The sequence below is a fragment of the Equus przewalskii genome, chromosome 9 (assembly GCF_037783145.1).
Source record: "Equus przewalskii isolate Varuska chromosome 9, EquPr2, whole genome shotgun sequence".
In the NCBI taxonomy this organism is placed as follows: domain Eukaryota; kingdom Metazoa; phylum Chordata; class Mammalia; order Perissodactyla; family Equidae; genus Equus; species Equus przewalskii.
This window is the reverse complement of record NC_091839.1, coordinates 15,432,920-15,450,616: the sequence shown is the minus strand read 5'-3', so window position 1 is coordinate 15,450,616 and position 17,697 is coordinate 15,432,920. Positions and strand designations below refer to the sequence as shown.

General features: G+C 58.6%; 3 protein-coding genes across 14 annotated transcripts in view; 2 read left to right on the top strand and 1 right to left on the bottom strand.

Annotated features, from left to right (window-relative positions):
- Positions 1–357: 357 nt before the first annotated feature.
- On the top strand, positions 358–11,623 carry ERCC1 (ERCC excision repair 1, endonuclease non-catalytic subunit). Of its 2 annotated transcripts, none has more exons than XM_070632970.1 (10): positions 358–484; positions 823–934; positions 1,929–2,135; positions 5,339–5,442; positions 6,921–7,020; positions 8,012–8,088; positions 9,757–9,856; positions 10,828–10,899; positions 11,123–11,191; positions 11,516–11,623. In XM_070632970.1, exons 2-10 carry the CDS (start codon positions 842–844, stop codon positions 11,567–11,569), a joined length of 876 nt encoding a protein of 291 aa, XP_070489071.1. In that variant the 5' UTR covers positions 358–484; positions 823–841; the 3' UTR covers positions 11,570–11,623. The 2 variants fall into 2 exon arrangements, with proteins under 2 accessions (XP_070489071.1, XP_070489069.1); XM_070632968.1 differs by having other exon boundaries at positions 483–618.
- Positions 11,457–14,125, bottom strand: POLR1G (RNA polymerase I subunit G). Its single transcript, XM_070632967.1, has 3 exons — positions 13,804–14,125; positions 13,293–13,434; positions 11,457–13,144 (listed from the first exon to the last, which is right to left on the bottom strand). Exons 1-3 carry the CDS (start codon positions 13,823–13,825, stop codon positions 11,716–11,718), a joined length of 1,593 nt encoding a protein of 530 aa, XP_070489068.1. The 5' UTR covers positions 13,826–14,125; the 3' UTR covers positions 11,457–11,715.
- PPP1R13L (protein phosphatase 1 regulatory subunit 13 like) overlaps positions 13,979–17,697 on the top strand; it is a 15,652-nt gene continuing 11,933 nt past the window's right edge. For 2 of the 11 annotated variants that reach the window (XM_070632960.1, XM_070632962.1), the window contains exon 1: positions 15,478–15,612. Coding sequence is in view for 1 of the 11 variants with exons in the window: in XM_070632954.1 (XP_070489055.1) it covers positions 15,205–15,383 (179 nt within the window). In the remaining 10 variants the exon portion in view is untranslated. Of the gene's footprint in view, positions 14,231–14,806; positions 15,720–17,697 lie in introns of those variants that run through there. The other 9 variants (XM_070632961.1, XM_070632958.1, XM_070632965.1 and 6 more) reach the window with 9 other exon arrangements.

The window sequence follows — 17,697 nt, the reverse complement described above, 5'->3', positions numbered from 1 at the left end:
ACTGAGAGGAGGGACCTGGTTGGATCTCCCGCCATCTCTTCTCCACTGAGCCTGCCCAGAGCCCAGGCAAACAAGAGGCGCTCAACTGAAACTGAACCGCTGGGCAACCAAGACCCTCAGGCCCCTGGAACCCCAGCTCTCTCCAACCCAAACTTCCGCAGTCCTCCAGGACCATAGAGAGCTGCGCGGGGCCGCGCCTCCCGACGGCCTCGCCCTCTGGGGAACGGCGAGGGCGGGCTCGAGGGCTAGAGAGGCCGGAAGTGCAGCGAGCCTGGGGCCGCGCTGGCCGCGCCGGCGGTGGGACGCCTCGATCCCCCCTCCGGTCTTTTCGTCGCGGCTCGGGGGCGAGGAGGTGAGTCCCCGCGGCGCTCAGACAGCAGGGCTGGGGTGCGCGGGGCGGGGGCGGTCGGGGGCGACTGGCAGCCGCGGAGGCCAATCAGTCGTTGCAGTGTCTGCGAGCCGGACGGGATGGAGCCAAGTGTGGGTGGGCATCCGGGTGCGAGCCCTGGGGGCGGGGCGGACGGAGGGGCCCGGCGAGCGGAAGGCGGGAAACAGTGGGGGCGGGGCGAAGAGATCGTGGAGGCCTTGAGGGGCGGGGCGAGTGGAACCTGTGGACCGGTAAGGGGCGGGGCTAGCCAAAGCTGGAGGCTCGCTGGGGCGGGGCCTTAGAGACCCTGCGGCGCTGGCTGCTTGGAACTGGATGCTATAGGGCCCTGGGATTTTGGGGGTGGGGGGGAGATGGCTGTGAGCAGGGGTTCAGGCGTGGGGGACATTCCCACGCCGATGTCTCACTCGCACCTGCCGCCACGTCTTCATTTTCAGGCCCCAGGAGGACCTTGGGATGGACCAAGAGGCAGTGCGGCAGCCCGCTGGGCCACCCACAAGAAAGAAATTCCTCATACCTCTGGACGAGGATGAGGTCCCTCCTGCGGGGGTAGGACGAGGAGATGGGGGCGCCGCTGGGAGGCTGAGGGGGGCTGTTGGGAGGAAGGGGGCCAGGAACGGGCCTGTGCGGCCACAGCGTGGGTTTGGGAAATGTTGGGGCGTGAGTCACCTTGGGAAAATAGCCCCTTGCCCTGTGCAAGTCTCAATTCCCCTATCTGTAAAATGTCATGGTTAGGAGGGCTAAGGCAGAGGCTGTAAGGTGGCAGCCAGCGACTGGGCCGGGGCTGTGTTTTATGTGGCCATGCCTGGTTCTGCAAGGCATGAATTTATTGCTGACATTTAAGAATTGGGAGATTTCGCAATTAAAAAAAAGTGTGCACTTTTGACATCTTTTGGTAAATCCAAGGACCTGGCAACACTGAGATCTCATTCCCACAGGAACACAATCAGCTTGTGCTGAGTACTGGCTGCCACCTATGTGCTGTGAAAAAAAAGAAAGCAGGCTAAGGATATAGGGTGTGATGGGGGAGACGAGCTACCTTAGATAGGACAATCAAGGGAGGCCTCTCTGAGGAGGTGACATCTTCGCAGAGATGTGAAAAAGGTGAGGGAGTGAGCTATGTAACATCTTGGGGAGCGAGAACAGCCAGTGCAAAGGCCCTGAGGTCAGAGAGAACCTGACAAGTTTGAGAGCAGGAAGAAGGCCAGTGGGACTGGAGTAGAGAAAGCCATGGGGATGAGGTTGGAGGTGAAGTCCTTGAGGCAGGGGACAGATCTTCAAGCATCTTGCGGGCTATGGTGACAGCTTTGGCGTTACTCTGAGGCAGGAGCCACCGAAGGGCTCTGAGCAGAGGTGGCACATGATATGACTTAGTGTGGGGAACAGACTGTGGGGTGTAAGGGCAGGGGCAGGGGGTTGGTGAGGAGGCGACTGCAGTGGTCCAAGGCAGAGAAGATGGTGGCTGGGACCCTGGAAGAGGCCGAGGAGGTGGGGAGAAGCGGCTAGGTTCAGATTTTGAATGCCCCCCCTTCTCTCCCCACAGGCCAAGCCCTTATTCAAATCCACACGGAGCCTTCCCACCATGGAGACTTCGCCCCCGCCAGCCCCTCAGACCTATGCTGAGTATGCCATCTCAGGACCTCCAGGAGGGGCTGGCCCCACGGGACCGGAACCCCTGGCAGGAGAGACCCCCAACCAGGCCCCCAAACCGGGGGCAAAATCCAACAGCATCATTGTGAGCCCCCGGCAGGTGAGGAGGGCGGGGGAGAAGTGGGGTTGAGGTTTCTGGTGGGAAACACTGTCAGGGGGATGGCTTTCTCGTGGGCAGTGGAAGGAGGTCTGAGCTCCAGCCACTTTGTTCTCGGCAGCGCCATTCATTCATTCATTCATTCATTCAAATACTGTGTGTGGGTTGAGGATGCCCCATGTTTCAGTCCGTTCAGGCCGTTATGACAAAAATACCACGGACTGAGTGGCTTAAACAGCGAACATATTTCTCGCAGCTCTGGAGGCTGAGAGTCTAAGATCGAGGCCCCAGCGGACCGAGTCTGGTGAGGGTCCACTTCCTGGTTCCTGGACGGCCATCTTCTCCGTGTCCTCACGTAGGGGGAGGGGCAAGGCAGCTCTGTGGGGCGTCTTCCGTAAGGGCTCGGATCCCATTCCTGTGGGCTCCACCCTCACGACCGAATCACCTCCCTTCACCTCCTCGTACCATCACACTGGGGGTTAGAATTTCACCCTCTGAATTTGGGGGAGACACACACATTCAGTGGACAGCACCCCAACTCTTCTCGTTGGGGGTTAGTGCAGCTCCATTTCCTGTCCCAGGGTTTGTTCATTTATTCAAAAACTATTTATTGACCACAGGCCCGAGTTCAAATCCTGCTCTGCCACACAGTAGCTGTGTGATCTTGGGCAAGTGGCTTAACCCAGCTGTGCCTTTAAAATGGGGGTTCCTCCACTTAACAGCGGACAGACATGTTTGGAGGGTGCTAGGTGCTCCTCTAGCTCTGAGGATAGAGGGACCGGCAGGCAGCAGATAACGTCCCTGCCATCGATGGAGCTGGCATTCTGGACGGGGAGAGCAGTGGTGTACGAAGATAATAATAGGACTCAAGGACGTGAAAAGATGCTCCGTATCGCCAGCCATCAGGGAAATGCAAACCAAAATCATACTGAGATCCCGCTTCACACCCACTAGGATGGCTAGAATCAAAAAGACAAACCATAACAAGAGTGTGAGGGTTGGGGCCGGCTCGGTGGCGCAGCGGTTGGGTTCGCGCCTTCTGCTTTGGCGGCCTGGGGTTCGCCAGTTGGGATCCCGGGTGCGGACATGGCACTGCTCAGCAAGCCATGCTGTGGCAGGCGTCCCACATATAAAGTAGAGGAAGATGGGCATGGATGTTAGCTCAGGGCCAGTCTTGCTCAGCAAAAAGAGGAGGAGTGGCAGTAGTTAGCTCAGGGCTAATCTTCCTCAAAAAAAAAAAAAAAAGAGTGATGAGGGGGTGGAGAAATTGGAACCCCCATCACTGCTGGTGGGAATGGAAAATGGTGCAGCCGCTGTGGAAAACGGTCTGGCAGCTCCCCAAACATTTAAACGTAGCGTTACCTTATGACCCAGAGCTTCACTTCTATGTATATATTCAAGAGAAATGAAAATATACGTCCACCCAAAATCCCGTACACATATGTTCACAGCAGCATTGTTCACAGTCGCCAAAAAGTGGAAACAACCCACTATGTGTCAACTGATGACTGGCGTCTTTCCATCAGCTTAACGCTGTCAAGCTTCCTCCACGTTGTAGCCTGGATCAGCGCTTCCTTCCTTTTCATGGCTGAGTAGTATTCCCTTGTATGGATATACCGCATTTTGTTTATCCATTCTTCCATTAATGGACATTTGGGTTGTTCATACTTTTTGGTTATGTGAAATGTTGCTGTGAAGGCTGTGTACGGGTTTTCATGTGGACGTATGTTTCCAGTTCTCATGGGTGTATGTCCAGGAGTGGATTGGCTGGATCATATGCTAACACTATGTTTAACTTTTTTTTTTTTTAAAGATTGGCACCTGAGCTAACAACTGTTGCCAATCTTTTTTTTTTTTTTTCTGCTTTATCTCCCCAAATCCCCCCTGGTACATAGTTGTATATCTTAGTTGCAGGTCCTTCTAGTTGTGGCATGTGGGACGCTGCCTCAGTGTGGCTTGACGAGCAGTGCCATGTCCGCACCCAGGATCCGAACCCGCGAAACCCTGGGCTGCCGCAGCGGAGCACGCGAACTTAACCACTCAGCCACGGGGTCGGCCCCACATGTTTAACTTTTTCAGGGACTCCCAAACTGTTTTCTAAAAGGCTGCAGCATTTTGCATTCCCACCAACAGCATATGAAGGTCCCACTTTTGCTGTATCCTTGCCATTTGTCATTGACTGTCTTTATTTATTTTGGCCATTCTAGAGGGTGTGACAGAATAATCCTTTAAAGATTAAAATTGGATCCCGCCCCTCCCTTGCTGAAACCCTTCCATGGCTCCCGGGTGCCACAGGTCAGATGGCCCAGGGCCTGTGGGACCTGGGACCCCTGCAGACCCTTCCCATCCCAGCCACTCTGACCATCCCACACCCCGTGAAGGCAGATCCCGACCCTTATGACAGCAGAATGCCACTTCACCCGGTAATTACACGTTCCTCCCGGAGACTCTTGTTTCCTCCCTGTGTCCCCATGAGGGTCACGATCTTTGTCTTGGTTACAGTGTATCCCAGAACTTAGGAACCCAGCAGGCACTCACATACCCACTGAATGGCTTAGAGCTTGACTTGTTCAAAGAACTTCTGTCTTGGGCTACAGGGTGAGGGGTGTTCAGAGTGAGGAGCCTGCTGAGCAGGTGCCAGGCTTGCTGGGGGTGGTGCTGACTCTGGGGAGGGTCACAGGCCACGGTGAGCAGCGTCCTCTTGAGGGCGCTGGGGAGCCATTGCAGAGTTTAGAGCAAGGGAGAGGCAGCTTTATGCTTAAGGAAGCATCCAGGACAAGGCCTGGGTCTCTGGACGGTGGGGCTGGCCCTGAGACGGGGCCGGGAGGAGGGGCAGGTGTGGGGGCCATTGCTAAGGGCAGTTTGGGTACAGTGAGGTGGCCATCCAGGGACAGGTGTCCTGAGGACCATGGCACACACAGGTTGGAGCTGGGGGAGAGGGCTGAGCTGGAGAGAGACCCAGAGCCCCTTTAGTGAAGCCTGGGGCTTGCGGGGAGGGGCCTAGGTCAGAGCTCCAGCACCAAGAACATTCCAGGCTGAGGAGGAGAAGTCTGGGGAGAGGAGGAGAGCGAAGCTGGGGAAGCCCCAGGCACCAGGCAGGAGGAGGGCGGGGAGGTGTTGAGAAGAGGTGGGGGGAGGGGCACCCTGGGGTGGCGGTGGTCCCAGGGTCACCCTGTTAATGGCTTCGGTCCTTCCTCGCTCCCCAGAGGGGCAACCCCGTGCTGAAGTTCGTGCGCAATGTGCCCTGGGAATTTGGTGACGTGCTTCCCGACTACGTGCTGGGCCAGAGCACCTGTGCCCTCTTCCTCAGGTGAGCTCTGGGGGCTGCGCCACCTTCCAAGGTGGCCTGGGCGGGCTCTGCTCCAGTGTTCTGGGCCATGGGTGGCAGACCTCTGGGCATGGCCCTGCCGGCTCTGGGCCTAGGTGACCCTGTGTGGGAGGGAGAGATCTTGGCCTAGAGGTGCCCAGAGCAACAAGAGCTGGGGGCCCAGGCTCTGGGTCTGAGGGAGGAGGGGGCAGGGGGATGGACCCTGGGTCTGAGGGAGGAGGGGCTGGGGGCCTGTTCCCCTGGTCTGAGGGAGGAGGGGCTGGGGGCCTGGACTCCCGGGTCTGAGGGAGGAGGGGCTGGGGCCTGGACCTCTGGGTCTGAGGGAGGAGGGGCTGGGGGCCTGTTCCCCTGGTCTGAGGGAGGAGGGGCTGGGGGCCTGGACTCCCGGGTCTGAGGGAGGAGGGGCTGGGGCCCGGACCCCCGGGTCTGAGGGAGGAGGGGCTGGGGGCCTGGACTCCTGGGTCTGAGGGAGGAGGGGCTGGGGCTGGACCCCTGGGTCTGAGGGAGGAGGGGCTGGGGCCTGGACCCCTGGGTCTGAGGGAGGAGGAGCTGGGGGCCCAGGCTCCTGGGTCTGAGGGAGGAGGGGCTGGGGGATGGACCCTGGGTCTGAGGGAGGAGGGGCTGGGGGATGGACCCTGGGTCTGAGGGAGGAGGGGCTGGGGGATGGACCCTGGGTCTGAGGGAGGAGGGGCTGGAGGCCTGGACTCCTGGGTCTGAGGGAGGAGGGGCTGGGGGCCTGGACTCCTGGGTCTGAGGGAGGAGGGGCTGGGGGATGGACCCTGGGCCTGAGGGAGGAGGGGCTGGGGGATGGACCCCTGGGTCTGAGGGAGGAGGGGCTGGGGGATGGACCCTGGGTCTGAGGGAGGAGGGGCTGGGGGATGGACCCCTGGGTCTGAGGGAGGAGGGGCTGGGGGATGGACTCCTGGGTCTGAGGGAGGAGGGGCTGGGGGATGGACTCCTGGGTCTGAGGGAGGAGGGGCGGGGTCACTCACGCCCCAGACGTCCAGGACTGGAGCCAGGACTTCTCTAACTTCCACAGCCATTAAACAAGTTTCTCCTTCACTCTCCAGACAGGGGAAGTGAAACTTCTCAGTTCCCGTCTTCCCTGCGGGGTGAGGCCCTTGAGGCCCCAGCAGACAGTCCAGGAATGGGCCCTGCCTCCCAAGCCCAGCTGGGCAGCGTCTGCTCTCTAGGGCACTGGCCTGCTCTTCTCCACCGGAAGCCCCAGTCCCTTTCCTTCCTCAGGGAAGAACCCGGGGTCCACCCTTCCGAGTGGCCCTCGCTGCCAAACCCCGCTGTGCCCCTTCCTTGGGCAAGTCACTTGACTTCTCTGAGCCTTGATCCTGGCAGGGTTGTCCCCTGTGCCGCCCAGGCCCTCTGCGTCCCCGTGAGCGTGAAGAAGGGCTCCCGGGGTGTCGGGGAGCCCGAGACCTCCCAGCCCGTCCTCTCCCTGCCCGCAGCCTCCGCTACCACAACCTCCACCCCGACTACATCCACCAGCGGCTGCAGACCCTGGGGAAGAGCTTCGCCCTGCGGGTCCTGCTCGTGCAGGTGGACGTGGTAAGCGGGGGTCACTCCGCCGCCGGCCGCCCTGTCCCCGTCTGTGAAATGGGCTTGTTGGGCTCAAGTGGACGGTCGAACCCCCTCCAAGGAGAAACGCACGTTGAAACTTCAGAGAGGGTCCATTTGTCACATCTGAGATTGACACCCTGTGTCGGCAAGGAGGCGGAGGAGAATGAGCCATCTTCTCCTCCTCTGCACCCCCTTCTACTAGTCCTGGTCCTCTGCCACCTCAGTATGTCTTGAATCTGTGTCACCCTCTCTATCCTCACAGCCCGGCCCCATCCAGGCCCCCTCCTGTCCCTCCTGGTCCCTGCCCCAGCCTCTTCCCTGGCCTCGTGGCCTCCAGCCTCAACCCCTCCCATCCTTACAGCAGCCAGAGAGGTCTTTCTAAAGCACAGATCTGAAGTCAAACCCTCCATGGCTCCCCAGTGCCCTCCATGGCCCGTGCGGCCCTGTGTGGTCTGACCCCCGCCCACCTCTCTGGGCTCATTTCTAAGCTTCCTTGTGATCACCCTTTCGTCCCCATCCTCTGTCCCATCCTGAGTGAACTGCAACTCCTCAAGCCTTTCCCCTCGCATCCTCTGTGTGTGCTGTTCCCTATGTCTGGAGTTCCCTGTTCTCCTCTCCTCTGCCGCCTTCACTCCTCCTCATCGTCCTTCAAGTCTCAGCTCAGGTGTCCCCTCCTCCAGGAAGCTCTCCCTGATTTCCCAGGTGGGACAGACCCTCCTCTGGCTCCCCCGCCCCAGCCCTGGCCACTCTGGATCATCCCTCATGGGGGACGGGTCTCATCAGACTGTGGGTGCCGGGAGGGCAGAGCCAGGGCTGTCTCAGTCGCTGCTGGTCCCGGCACTGCCTAGCACAGGCCGGGCGCCCAGTCAGAGCTTAAGGAGCGTTGGCTGAGTGGAAGGTTCTCGGCATCCTGTGTTTTCAAGACCATAATTCCTTGCTTTCTCCCAGATCTCTCCTTCTGATTTTCTTCTCCATCCAGAAAGATCCTCAGCAGGCTCTCAAGGTGCTGGCGAAGATGTGCATCCTGGCCGACTGCACGCTGGTCCTTGCCTGGAGGTGAGAGCGAGGCTCCCGCCCAGTCAGGCTCTGTCCTGAGTCACTGCCCTTCCCCCACCTTCCCAGCCCCTCCCTCCTCCTCCCCAGAGCTCCCTGTGTGAGCCTGGGCCACGCTCTGCCTCTCTCTGGGCCTGTTTCTTCATCTGTAAAACAGGGTCTTAACCTCTTTCTTGTAGGGTTGTAGGCACAAAAGCAGGGGACGTAGCTCAAATTCCCAGGACCATCCTGGGCGCTGCTGAGTCAGACGTACAATCTGGTTGAATAATTAATTCCATGTTTAGGTTTCTAAAGACCATTGAGATTGGCTCTCCAATTGGAAAAAAAGAGAAGCCTTTCTCACTCTTGAAAAAGAATTAAATCCTGACAAATTACAGGCACAAAGAGAACAGGGGCTGGCCCGGTGGCATAGTGGTTAAGTTTGTGTGCTCTGCTTTGGCGGCCAGGGGTTCGCAGGTTCGGATCCTGGGCGTGGACCTAGCACCACTCATCAAGCCACGCTGTGGCAGCGTCCCACACAAATGAGAGGAAGATGGGCACAGATGTTAGCTCAGGGCCAATCTTCCTCACCAAAAACAAAACAAAAAACAAACAAAAAAAAACATTGCTTACTAGCTAGACTTTGAAGAAAATTCTTCAGGACAAATACTTGATTTACTTCCACTGACGGCGCTATTCTCAAGTTACAGAGAGGAAAAAGGCTAGCATTTTCCTGGTGCTAATAAACTTGAGTCACTTTACACAGAGTCCCTTTTTATGATTTAGTTGTTTTGACTACCTTTGAAACAGTTAATTACATGTGAAAAACAGTACCTCATGTGAAATGAATGGCGATTAGGAAATTGTGTTAATTGCTATAAAAGATTCAGCCATCAGCACCCTGGCTCTCCTTTTGAAGGTGTGCTATATGAAAAACCTTTAAAAGCCCCATTTTCCTTGGTGGTGGGGAGCTGAATGCTTCATGAGATTGTGTTCCTGCAGCTGGGAAAATAAACAGTATTTCTGGGTTTTCTCCCTCTCAAACCTGCTGCAAACACTCTCCACTGACTTCGCTTCCAGAATAGCTAGCATTCCTTCTTCTTCTTCTTTTTTTTTGGTGAGGAAGATTGGCCCTGAGCTAACATCTGTTGACAATCTTCCTCTTTTTGCTTGAGGAAGATTGTCGCTGACCTAAAATCGGTGCCAGTCTTCCTCTATTTTATGTGGGATGCTGCCACAGTATGGCTTGACGAGTGGTGCTATGTCTGTGCCCGGGATCCAAACTTGTGAACCCCGGGCTGCCAAAGCAGAGCATGCAAACCACTACATGACTGGGCTAACATTTCTTAAACAGGCTTCTAAGTGCCAGGGACGGTTCTGGGCACTTGACTCATTTCTGTCCCAGGTCTACCATCTACCCCACTTTACAGATGAGGAAACTGAGGCCTAGAGATTAAAATCACTGGCCCAGGGGCTCTGAGGTGGGAAGTGGGCTGGTCAGGCTCCGGAGCGGTGGCCCTCGGCCAGAAGAGATGTGTAAAGATGTGCCCCGCGGGGGTTAGGCCAGGGGGTTCATTTTTCTATCTAGTCCTAGAGTTTGGAATTTCTAGCATCAGCAGTTGCTCCTACTATAAGGCAGTGAATCTAAAACAGCCCCATCAGCCTGGCTGACTGAAATGTCCTCTCCCCCAGCCCCGAGGAGGCCGGGCGCTACCTGGAGACGTACAAGGCCTACGAGCAGAAGCCGGCGGACCTCCTGATGGAGAAGCTGGAGCAGGACTTCGTCTCCCGGGTGAGGCCACATCGCCTCCCTGCCTGGGCCCCCCCAGCTCCTTCCTGGGTGTTGGAGCTTCAGTGTTGATCTCAGGCCATACCCCTCCTCCCCAGTCCCAACCTCGGCTTCAAATCTCTCCTTTCCCACCCAAACAGCAGCTGGAGGGGTTTTCTTATGTGAACCTGATCCTGCCCTCTCCAGCTCAAAAGCCTGCCATGGCTGCCTAGTGCCCTCAGGGCAAGCCCGGCCTACTCACCATGCTCTACAAGGCCCTGCCTGTTTGGCTCTACAGCCCGGTCCACCCCCTGCCCTCACATCCTGTCACTTCTCTCAGGCCCAGCTGGCTTCTCTCAGTATGTGCCCGTTCTGTTCCCTCTGCCTGAGTACCTCCCGTCTTTCCCATCTCAGCTCTGATGCTCCCTTCTCCAGGAAGCCCTCCCTGATCCCCAGGCCAGGTCAGGGGCCCCCCTGGGCTCCCCCATCCCAGCCCTGCCTATCCGGGTCACCACTGTCTGGAACTGGTTTGTCTCCGCCACTGGGCTGGGAGCTCCAAGAGGCAGGGCTGGGGCTGCCTTGGTCCCCACTGTGTCCTCAGCATCAACCAGCACGGTGGGTGCTCATTTGCTGGATGAATTGTTGAATCTGGGCTCCAATGATAGATAATGGTGGATGTCCACTGCCACCCGAGTTGGGTACCATTAGGACCCCCATTTGCCTGAAAACAGGCCCAGAGAGGTCGGTCCCCACACCCAGTTTGTACCCACGTCTGATTCCAGAGCCTATATCACGTGACCGATACCTGCTCAGCTAGCTGGGGATTACTCCCAGATGACCTTTTAATCAGTTAAAAAAAAAAAAAAAGCATTTATTGAGTGCCTCCTGCATGCAGGGCCATCTGGGGACACAGCAGTGACCCAGCCCTGCCCTCAACGGCGCAGTCTTGCTCCTTTGTTCTCCCGTCACACCTCTGCCTGCTCCTCTCCTCTCAGGTGACTGAATGTCTCACCACCGTGAAGTCAGTGAACAAAACGGACAGTCAGACCCTCCTGGCTACTTTTGGGGTAAGGACCAATTCCCTTGTCCCAACAGGCATTTCTACCCCCTTGCCTTTGCAAGGAAGGCCCCCTATCCCATTTCCTTCTACCTCCCTGTCCTCTGCCCCCATCCTTCCTGCCTCCCCTAGGACCTCACCTCCTTCCAGGAATATCGTAGACCTCTGATCAGCTGGCCCAGGATAGAGTTTTGTGCTTACCTCCCCTGACCCTTCGCTCCCATCTTTTTCAGTCTCTGGAACAGCTCATAGCTGCATCACGGGAAGATCTGGCCTTGTGCCCAGGCTTGGGACCCCAGAAGGTAGGGGCTCTGGGAATGGGCTGATGGGGTCTGGGGCAGGAGGGAGCCCCAAATAAACAAGACCTCAGATGCTGGAGTTCTGAGGTTTCAGAAGGCCCACAGTGCATCTCCTACAGATGGGGGGAAACCGAGGCTCAGAGAGGGTGGGGACCAGCCCGGCCTCACACAGCCAGTGTGGGTCAGAATCCAGATTGGGGTACTTCTCTCCTAGCCCCCAGAGCCCCTCCAAGCTGGGAGAAAAAGAACCAAAAGCCCACTCTGGGTGTTTCAAACACGTGGCTCCTTTAATGACCGGCTCCTCGTCTCTGTCTCCTTCCCACCCAGGCCCGGAGGCTGTTTGATGTCCTCCATGAGCCCTTCTTGAAAGTGCCCCGATGACCCCAGCTGCCAAGGAGGCCCTCGGGGTGAGAATAAAGCATTTTCCAGCCCGGGCTCCTGCTGGTGTGCTCGTTTGGTCCGCGTCTGATGGCCCAGGTGGCCACCTGCAGCTTTCCTTAGCCACAGCCCTGTTTCCCTGGGGGAGACTACACAGGGTCCTGCTGCAGATGCCTCTCCCTCTTCTTCTTCCGTCCCGGGGGAGCCACCTCCCCAGACTCCGGATTCAGCGGCAGCTCTGGCGTCTCCTCCTGGGATGCCATCTCTGCCACCCTGCTTTCCCGGCCCCGCTTCTTCTTCTTCTTGGTGGACGCCGGATCTGCCCTGGCCTCAGACTCACCCTCATCTGGCAGCTCAAGCTCCATCATCTCACCTTGTGGCTCAAGTATCTCCGGCCCTGGCACCGGCGCTTTGTGTTCTCTTTCTTTCTTCTTCTTCTTCTTGGTACATGCTAGAGCTGCCTGAGGCTCAAGGTCACCTGGCAGCTGAGGCTCCATCACCACCTCTTGTGGCTCCACCATCTCTGTCCCTGGCTCCATCATCACATTTTGCCATTTTTCTTTCTTCTTCTTCTTTTTGGGGGATGCCAGAGCTGCGTTGGCCTGAGGCTCCACTTCATGCGGCAGTTCAGGCTCCATCATCTCCCCTTGGAGCTCCAGAGGTTTTGTCTCTGGCTCTATAGCCTCAGTCCCTGGCTCCATCATCACTTGGTACCCCTTTTCTTTCTTCTTCTTCTTCGAGGACGGCAGTGGGATGGCTTCCTCCTGTGGCTCCATCTTCACCTGCAGCTGAGATTCAACCATCATCCCCTCCACTGGCTCCATCTCTTCTGTCCCTTTCGCCCTCTTCCTCTTCTTCCTGGGGGATAGCACCGTCTCTTCCAGAGGCTCAGTTTTAACCATGAGTTCCATTTCCCCTGTCTTTTCTTCTGGCTCCAGCAGCCCCATTTCTGGCTCGACCATTTCTGCCTCTTTGGGCTTCTTTTTCCTCTTCTTGGTGGTGAACGGACATGGCACTCCCAGTGGTTCCAACATCTCAGCCGCGGGCTCTGCTGCCACCGGCTCCATCACCTCCAGTTCTTTCAGCTGCTGCTTTTTCTTCTTCTTCTTCCCCACGTCCATCTCTGGGGACCCCAAAGCTGTGTCCACCTCCAGTGCCCCATGCCCATTCACTGCCTCCTGAGGAACTGAGGCCTCTGGCGTATGCCTCTTCTTTTTCCTCTTCCCCGAGGCTGGTGACCTCAGTGCCAAGGCCGACCCAGGCCCTGTGACCGGCAGGCTGCCTCCAAAGGCACAGAACCGAGGCCTCAGGCCAGGGGGGATCTGTGGTGGGGGGCTTGCTGGGATGGTCCCCAAGAATCCTGAAAGGGATTCTTGGGGACCCTCAAAAATCCTTAGCCTGCCCTGGGGCACTGGGGCACAGGTGAGGCCCCCTCCTCCCTCCGTTGAGGGGGCCAGCAGTGTTGCTTCTCCAGCCTGGGGGCCACTGCTGCCGAGGACCCGGTAGCGGTGCCGCTTACCCGCCAACTTGCCCTTCACGATCTGGGAGCCAGAAAGAGGCACAAGCCGCCCGTTGAGGCTGAAGGGAGAAAGGGGGAGGGCAGAAGCTTGATCAGATTCTCTTCGCGGGACAAGGGGAAAGAGCTGAGCAGCAGCATTTCTGGGTTCCTCAGGAAAGCCTCTCTAAATTTCCCCCCAAGTCCAGCCCCGGGGGTGGGACCACTCACCAGTCTGGGGCGAAGTCCACAGGGGCCTGGATAAGCCACAGTTCTACATCCGGGCCCGTCAACGCCTCCAAGGAGAAACGAGTGGGCTCTGAGGCTGGGGGCGTCGCGGTAAAGTTGGGGGGACAAGAAAACCGAGCCGCACCTGCAGAAGGGGAAACGGGGTCTGTCGACACCTTCCTACCGGTCCAATCCTCCAGGACGCCTGTCGTCCATTGGTCCCAACCTCTTGAGCATCCCCATCCCCTCAGCAGGTCCCTGCTCTCTGCCGCCTGTTCCCCAGAGGTGCCCCTAGCTCCGCCGACCCATCCCCTGGGCGCGCCCTTCTCCCCACCGGTAGTCCCCCCCAAGATACCCCCTCTCCGTCTGAACCGCCCGCCCCCCGGGGGGATACAGTCTCCGCAGGTCCTGTCTCCGGCGATGTCCCTTTTTCTGTCCTAACGCTCTCGAGCGCCCCTTTCTCCTCCCCCAGCCAGCTCCCTTCACCCCATCGGCCCGCCCGGAAGCATCTCACCGCCGGCCGGAGCGCCCGCCATCCCGGGACCCACGCCTCCCGCAGACCCCGCCGCCAGAGCTCCTCCGGCCCCGCCGCCGACCACGTGGAACCAAGGGGGCGGGGGCTCCTCCGGGAGCGCCCATGTGGCTGGGCGCGCGGGGGATGTCGCTCGGAGCCCGCTCGCTCTAGGAGCAGAATTGGGGCAAATTTCCTCTTGTGCAGAGCAGACAACCAAGGCAGACGTCTTTGCTCGAAAATCTGCTCCCGAAAGCAGTGGATGCGCTGTCGGGCGGGAGTTAGAACCGCATCAGGTTCCAGCGGGTCTCCCCCCGGTTTCTCTGACATTCTTTGCTCCAACGTCGCCTTAAAGGGGCAGCCACATTGCTAGGACCCAGCTCTTAAAGCGACAGGAAGATCGATTGGTCTGAAATTCTTAAAGAGACAGGTAAGAGTCGCGGTTGGTAGGGCTGTGCTTTCAGTGTTAGAATTCCTTCTGGGGAGGCCTAGATGCCTGGGAATTTCAGAATATGAGTGAGAGATGGAAAATGGAGGAATGGGGGGGGGGTCATTCCTCCCGAGGGGCGGGGCTTCTGGGCTGCAGGGGAGCGGGAAACATAGGGGGAGGGGCCTGTGGGTCCCGGGGCGGAGCCTCTGGACTCCCGAGCTAGACACGCGTGGGGTGGTGCGCACTAAGGGGCGGGGCGTGTGGATCAAATGAGACGGGTAGATGCCCCGGAGGATTTAGTCTCGTGCGTGGGGGACATTCTCGAAGGCTTTGAGGAAGGGACAGGGAGTAGGAGTCCGGAGCAGAGCCCCTTCCTTGCCCCGGGGCGCGTGTAAACAGCGGCACGTGGACGCAGACTTGGGGGACGCGCGCACGCCCCTTTCCACAGGGACCGCACGGCGTGGGGCGGCGGGTGCAGCTGCGGACAGCGGCTAGACAGGGCGACCCGACTGCATTCCTGGCCAGTGTGTCAGCGCCGCTTCCCGCCCCCTCTGCCGAGATTTCAGATCCTACTCCAGAACTGGGACGCCCTCCTTCTCAGGGAGGGAGCGACTTCCCAGAACGGAGAGGACCAGGGGAAGGGGACGCGTTCCCTCGGCCTGGGGTCCCCAGGCAGTTCCCGCGCGTGGGCGAGAACCCCGGGCGCCGCCCCTGCGGGCTCCGGGACTACAATTCCCAGAGGAGGCGAGGCGGGGAGGCGCCCGATGTCCGTCGCGGAAGCTGCTGGGGATTGTAGTCCCAGTCTCCGACTTTGGGGACTGTTGCTGGAAGTCCAGTAAAGATCCGAGTCGCCCTTTTTACCGACGGGGGAATTGAGGCTCAGAGACCCGAGGGGATACTGATTTATCAAGGCGCTCTTCTCACCTTAGGGGCGGGGCATGTGAGTCTCCCCGGGCCTCTAACCTTCGACCCCTATGGTAGCATCCAAATCATCACTCAAGAAAGGGGAAACTGAGCCTGGAGGGGTGGGGCAGGGACTCGGGAGTCCGCCTCCTGCAGCCACAGCGAGGTGGGAGTCTGAACTCTTAACTGTGTGGCCAGGTCACTCTCGGCTTCCGGACCTCGCCCTTCCTGTCTGTGAAATGGACTTTGGGTGAGTCCAAATGGGAATGTCTCAGTCTGCGTCCTACTCCTCCGGGACTACAAGTCCCAAGGTACTCAAGGCGACCCCGGCTCCCCCTCCCCTCCGGGACCCGCCTCTCTCCAGCGGGAGTCACGTCGTCTAACCTGTTCCCGGCGCCTGCCCCGCCCCATCCTCCGCTCCCCGCAGCCAGAGCCGGAGCCGGAGGAAGCCCCCCGGTGCCAGGATCTGCCCCGGATCCGTGAGTTCCACCCGCCCTGGGGTCCAGCGGCTCTGAAGGAGCTCGACACCCGCGTCCCTGGGAGGACTGGGAGTGGACTCGGACCCCAGGTCCCCGGGCGGAATTGGGTGCGCAGACGCCAGGGTGCTGGGAAGGCGAGAACTCGGATGCCTCATTTACTGGGCAGAAGGAAAGGGGGCTCAGACGCCTGAGTTCTTGGAGTGGAGGGTTCTGACGCCTTGGTCCCGGGGAAACTTTGGAGCTGGGACTCCTGAGTCCCTCGAATTGGGGGCTCTCGGAAGTCTGAGTCCTTGAGTAGAACTGGGGTATCGGATCCCTGAGTCTTGGGCAGAAATGGGAGGCTCAGACTGCTGCGGCGGTGGAAGGGACGGCCATCCTTGCCACCCTCCAGCTGCCTTCTCGCCCGAGGCTCTAGGTCTCCGAGAAGAATTAGGGGTGGGGTGGGGATAGTGGAATCTGGGCCCCTGAAATGGAGCAGGACGAGCACCCGGGGTCCCCCTGGAGGCTGTATCCCGGCGCTCCCCCTCCTTTCCGGATCTGGGGTGGGGGCAAGGGAGGGGAACCGGGGCAGCGCTCCAACCTCCTGTGTGCCGCTGCGCGATCCCCAACATGTCATTAACCGGGGCGTCAGACCTGCCTAACCAGAGGAGGGACCTCCGCCCCAGGGCGCCCCCTGGCGGGGGCGGGGGGCAGCCTCCGATTGTCCCGTGGAGGTGGGAAATATCTGGGTTTCGCTGAGGACCTTCTGGAACCCAGGGCAGAATTCCAGAAGGTGGGATTGGATTCTGGGAGGCTGGCATGGCTGGGTACTATACAGCCACTGCACAGAGAGGAAGAGGGCAAACTGAGCCTTAGAGGTCACACAGGCAGCAGAGTTGGGGGTCAGGATTTGGCCCCCCTTTCCCCTTGCAGCTCCCTGGGGGACGAGATCCCATCCACTCCCACCAGATTTTCTGACTAACCTTCTCCCTCTCAGGGCTCCTCTCCCTGACCCTGCGATGAGAAATGTCACCTCCGCCCCCATGTGTCTGACCCGAGGTAGTGGGAGATAAGGGAGGCACGGACGCTAATTCTGGAGGTGTGCCTGTCCTTGAAGTTGGGGGAGGGCAGGGCCCGGCCCCTCCCTCTGTCTGTCTCCCCCTTCTCTCCACCCCCATGCATCATGTGAGAGGATTAAAAGGTGGGGGGGGGGGGAGGAACAGGGGGTTCTGCTGAGAGAAGGAAGAACTTCCTAATGTCTGAGCTTGAAGGGCATTGGGTGATGGCCCGAGATGAAATTAAAAATAATAACTGTGGCTGCCAAGACAGAACTCACAGCGTGCCAGGCTCAGGGCTGGCAGGTACACGGGATGGTTCCCATTGTCTACAGAAGTCTCAGGCAACTGCCCAAGGGTGTCGCTTGCAATGAGGTTTGGTGACCCCACCCTAGGGAATGCCTTCTCCCTACTCCAGCGGGGAAACTGAGGCTGGAGAGCAAGCACAGCCCACACCCTGAGCTTTTGCCACCTTCTGTCTGGAATCTTCCAGGGCTCCCCACGCCCCTGTGCCTAAAGTATTGGGGATGACCACTGGCCAGAACTCAGGAATGTGTGGGGAAAATTTAGGGCTCAGGAAGTAGTGTCACCAGAGGTCAAAACTCAGGGTTTTTACGAATCTCAGGAAGAGTTTACAGGGCCCTTTTAGGGGAAAAGAAATTATTTTGGGTCTTGAGCCCTCAGTCCGTTCGAGACCCTGAGTTATCTTAATGACCAGCCAAGGAAGGCCGGTCATTAAGGATCCTATAGGTGTGAACTTTATTTCACGCTCTGCACTATTCTAAACACAATATAAATTATGTCACTCAAACTTCACACCCCTTTGAGGTGAAGGTGTTAATTCCCCCATTACACACACGAGGAAACTGAGGCACAGAGAAGCTGAATAGCCCATTCCACAGACGTCCACAGAGGGGGAAACCAAGTCAGAACTGTCAGATTCCAACTTGGGTATTCCCAGCCCAGCCTGGCGCTCTGACACGGTTCCTACTGAGGATGATTCCTCCAGGGAGCCCCCCGGGATGCTTAACCTGGCTCGGGTGCCCAGGAA

What these genes read in the sequence shown, in the direction of transcription:
- ERCC1 (XM_070632970.1), top strand. Translation starts at nt 842, where the DNA reads ATGGACCAAGAGGCAGTGCGGCAGCCCGCTGGGCCACCCACAAGAAAG. An exon ending in TCATTGTGAGCCCCCGGCAG is followed by an intron (nt 2,136 to 5,338) that starts GTGAGGAGGGCG and finishes CTCGCTCCCCAG; the next exon opens with AGGGGCAACCCCGTGCTGAA. An exon ending in CAGGCTTGGGACCCCAGAAG is followed by an intron (nt 11,192 to 11,515) that starts GTAGGGGCTCTG and finishes CTTCCCACCCAG; the next exon opens with GCCCGGAGGCTGTTTGATGT.
- POLR1G (XM_070632967.1), bottom strand. Translation starts at nt 13,825, where the DNA reads ATGGCGGGCGCTCCGGCCGGCG. An exon ending in GGCGGGCGCTCCGGCCGGCG is followed by an intron (nt 13,435 to 13,803) that starts GTGAGATGCTTC and finishes CCCCTTCTGCAG; the next exon opens with GTGCGGCTCGGTTTTCTTGT. An exon ending in GTGGACTTCGCCCCAGACTG is followed by an intron (nt 13,145 to 13,292) that starts GTGAGTGGTCCC and finishes TTCTCCCTTCAG; the next exon opens with CCTCAACGGGCGGCTTGTGC.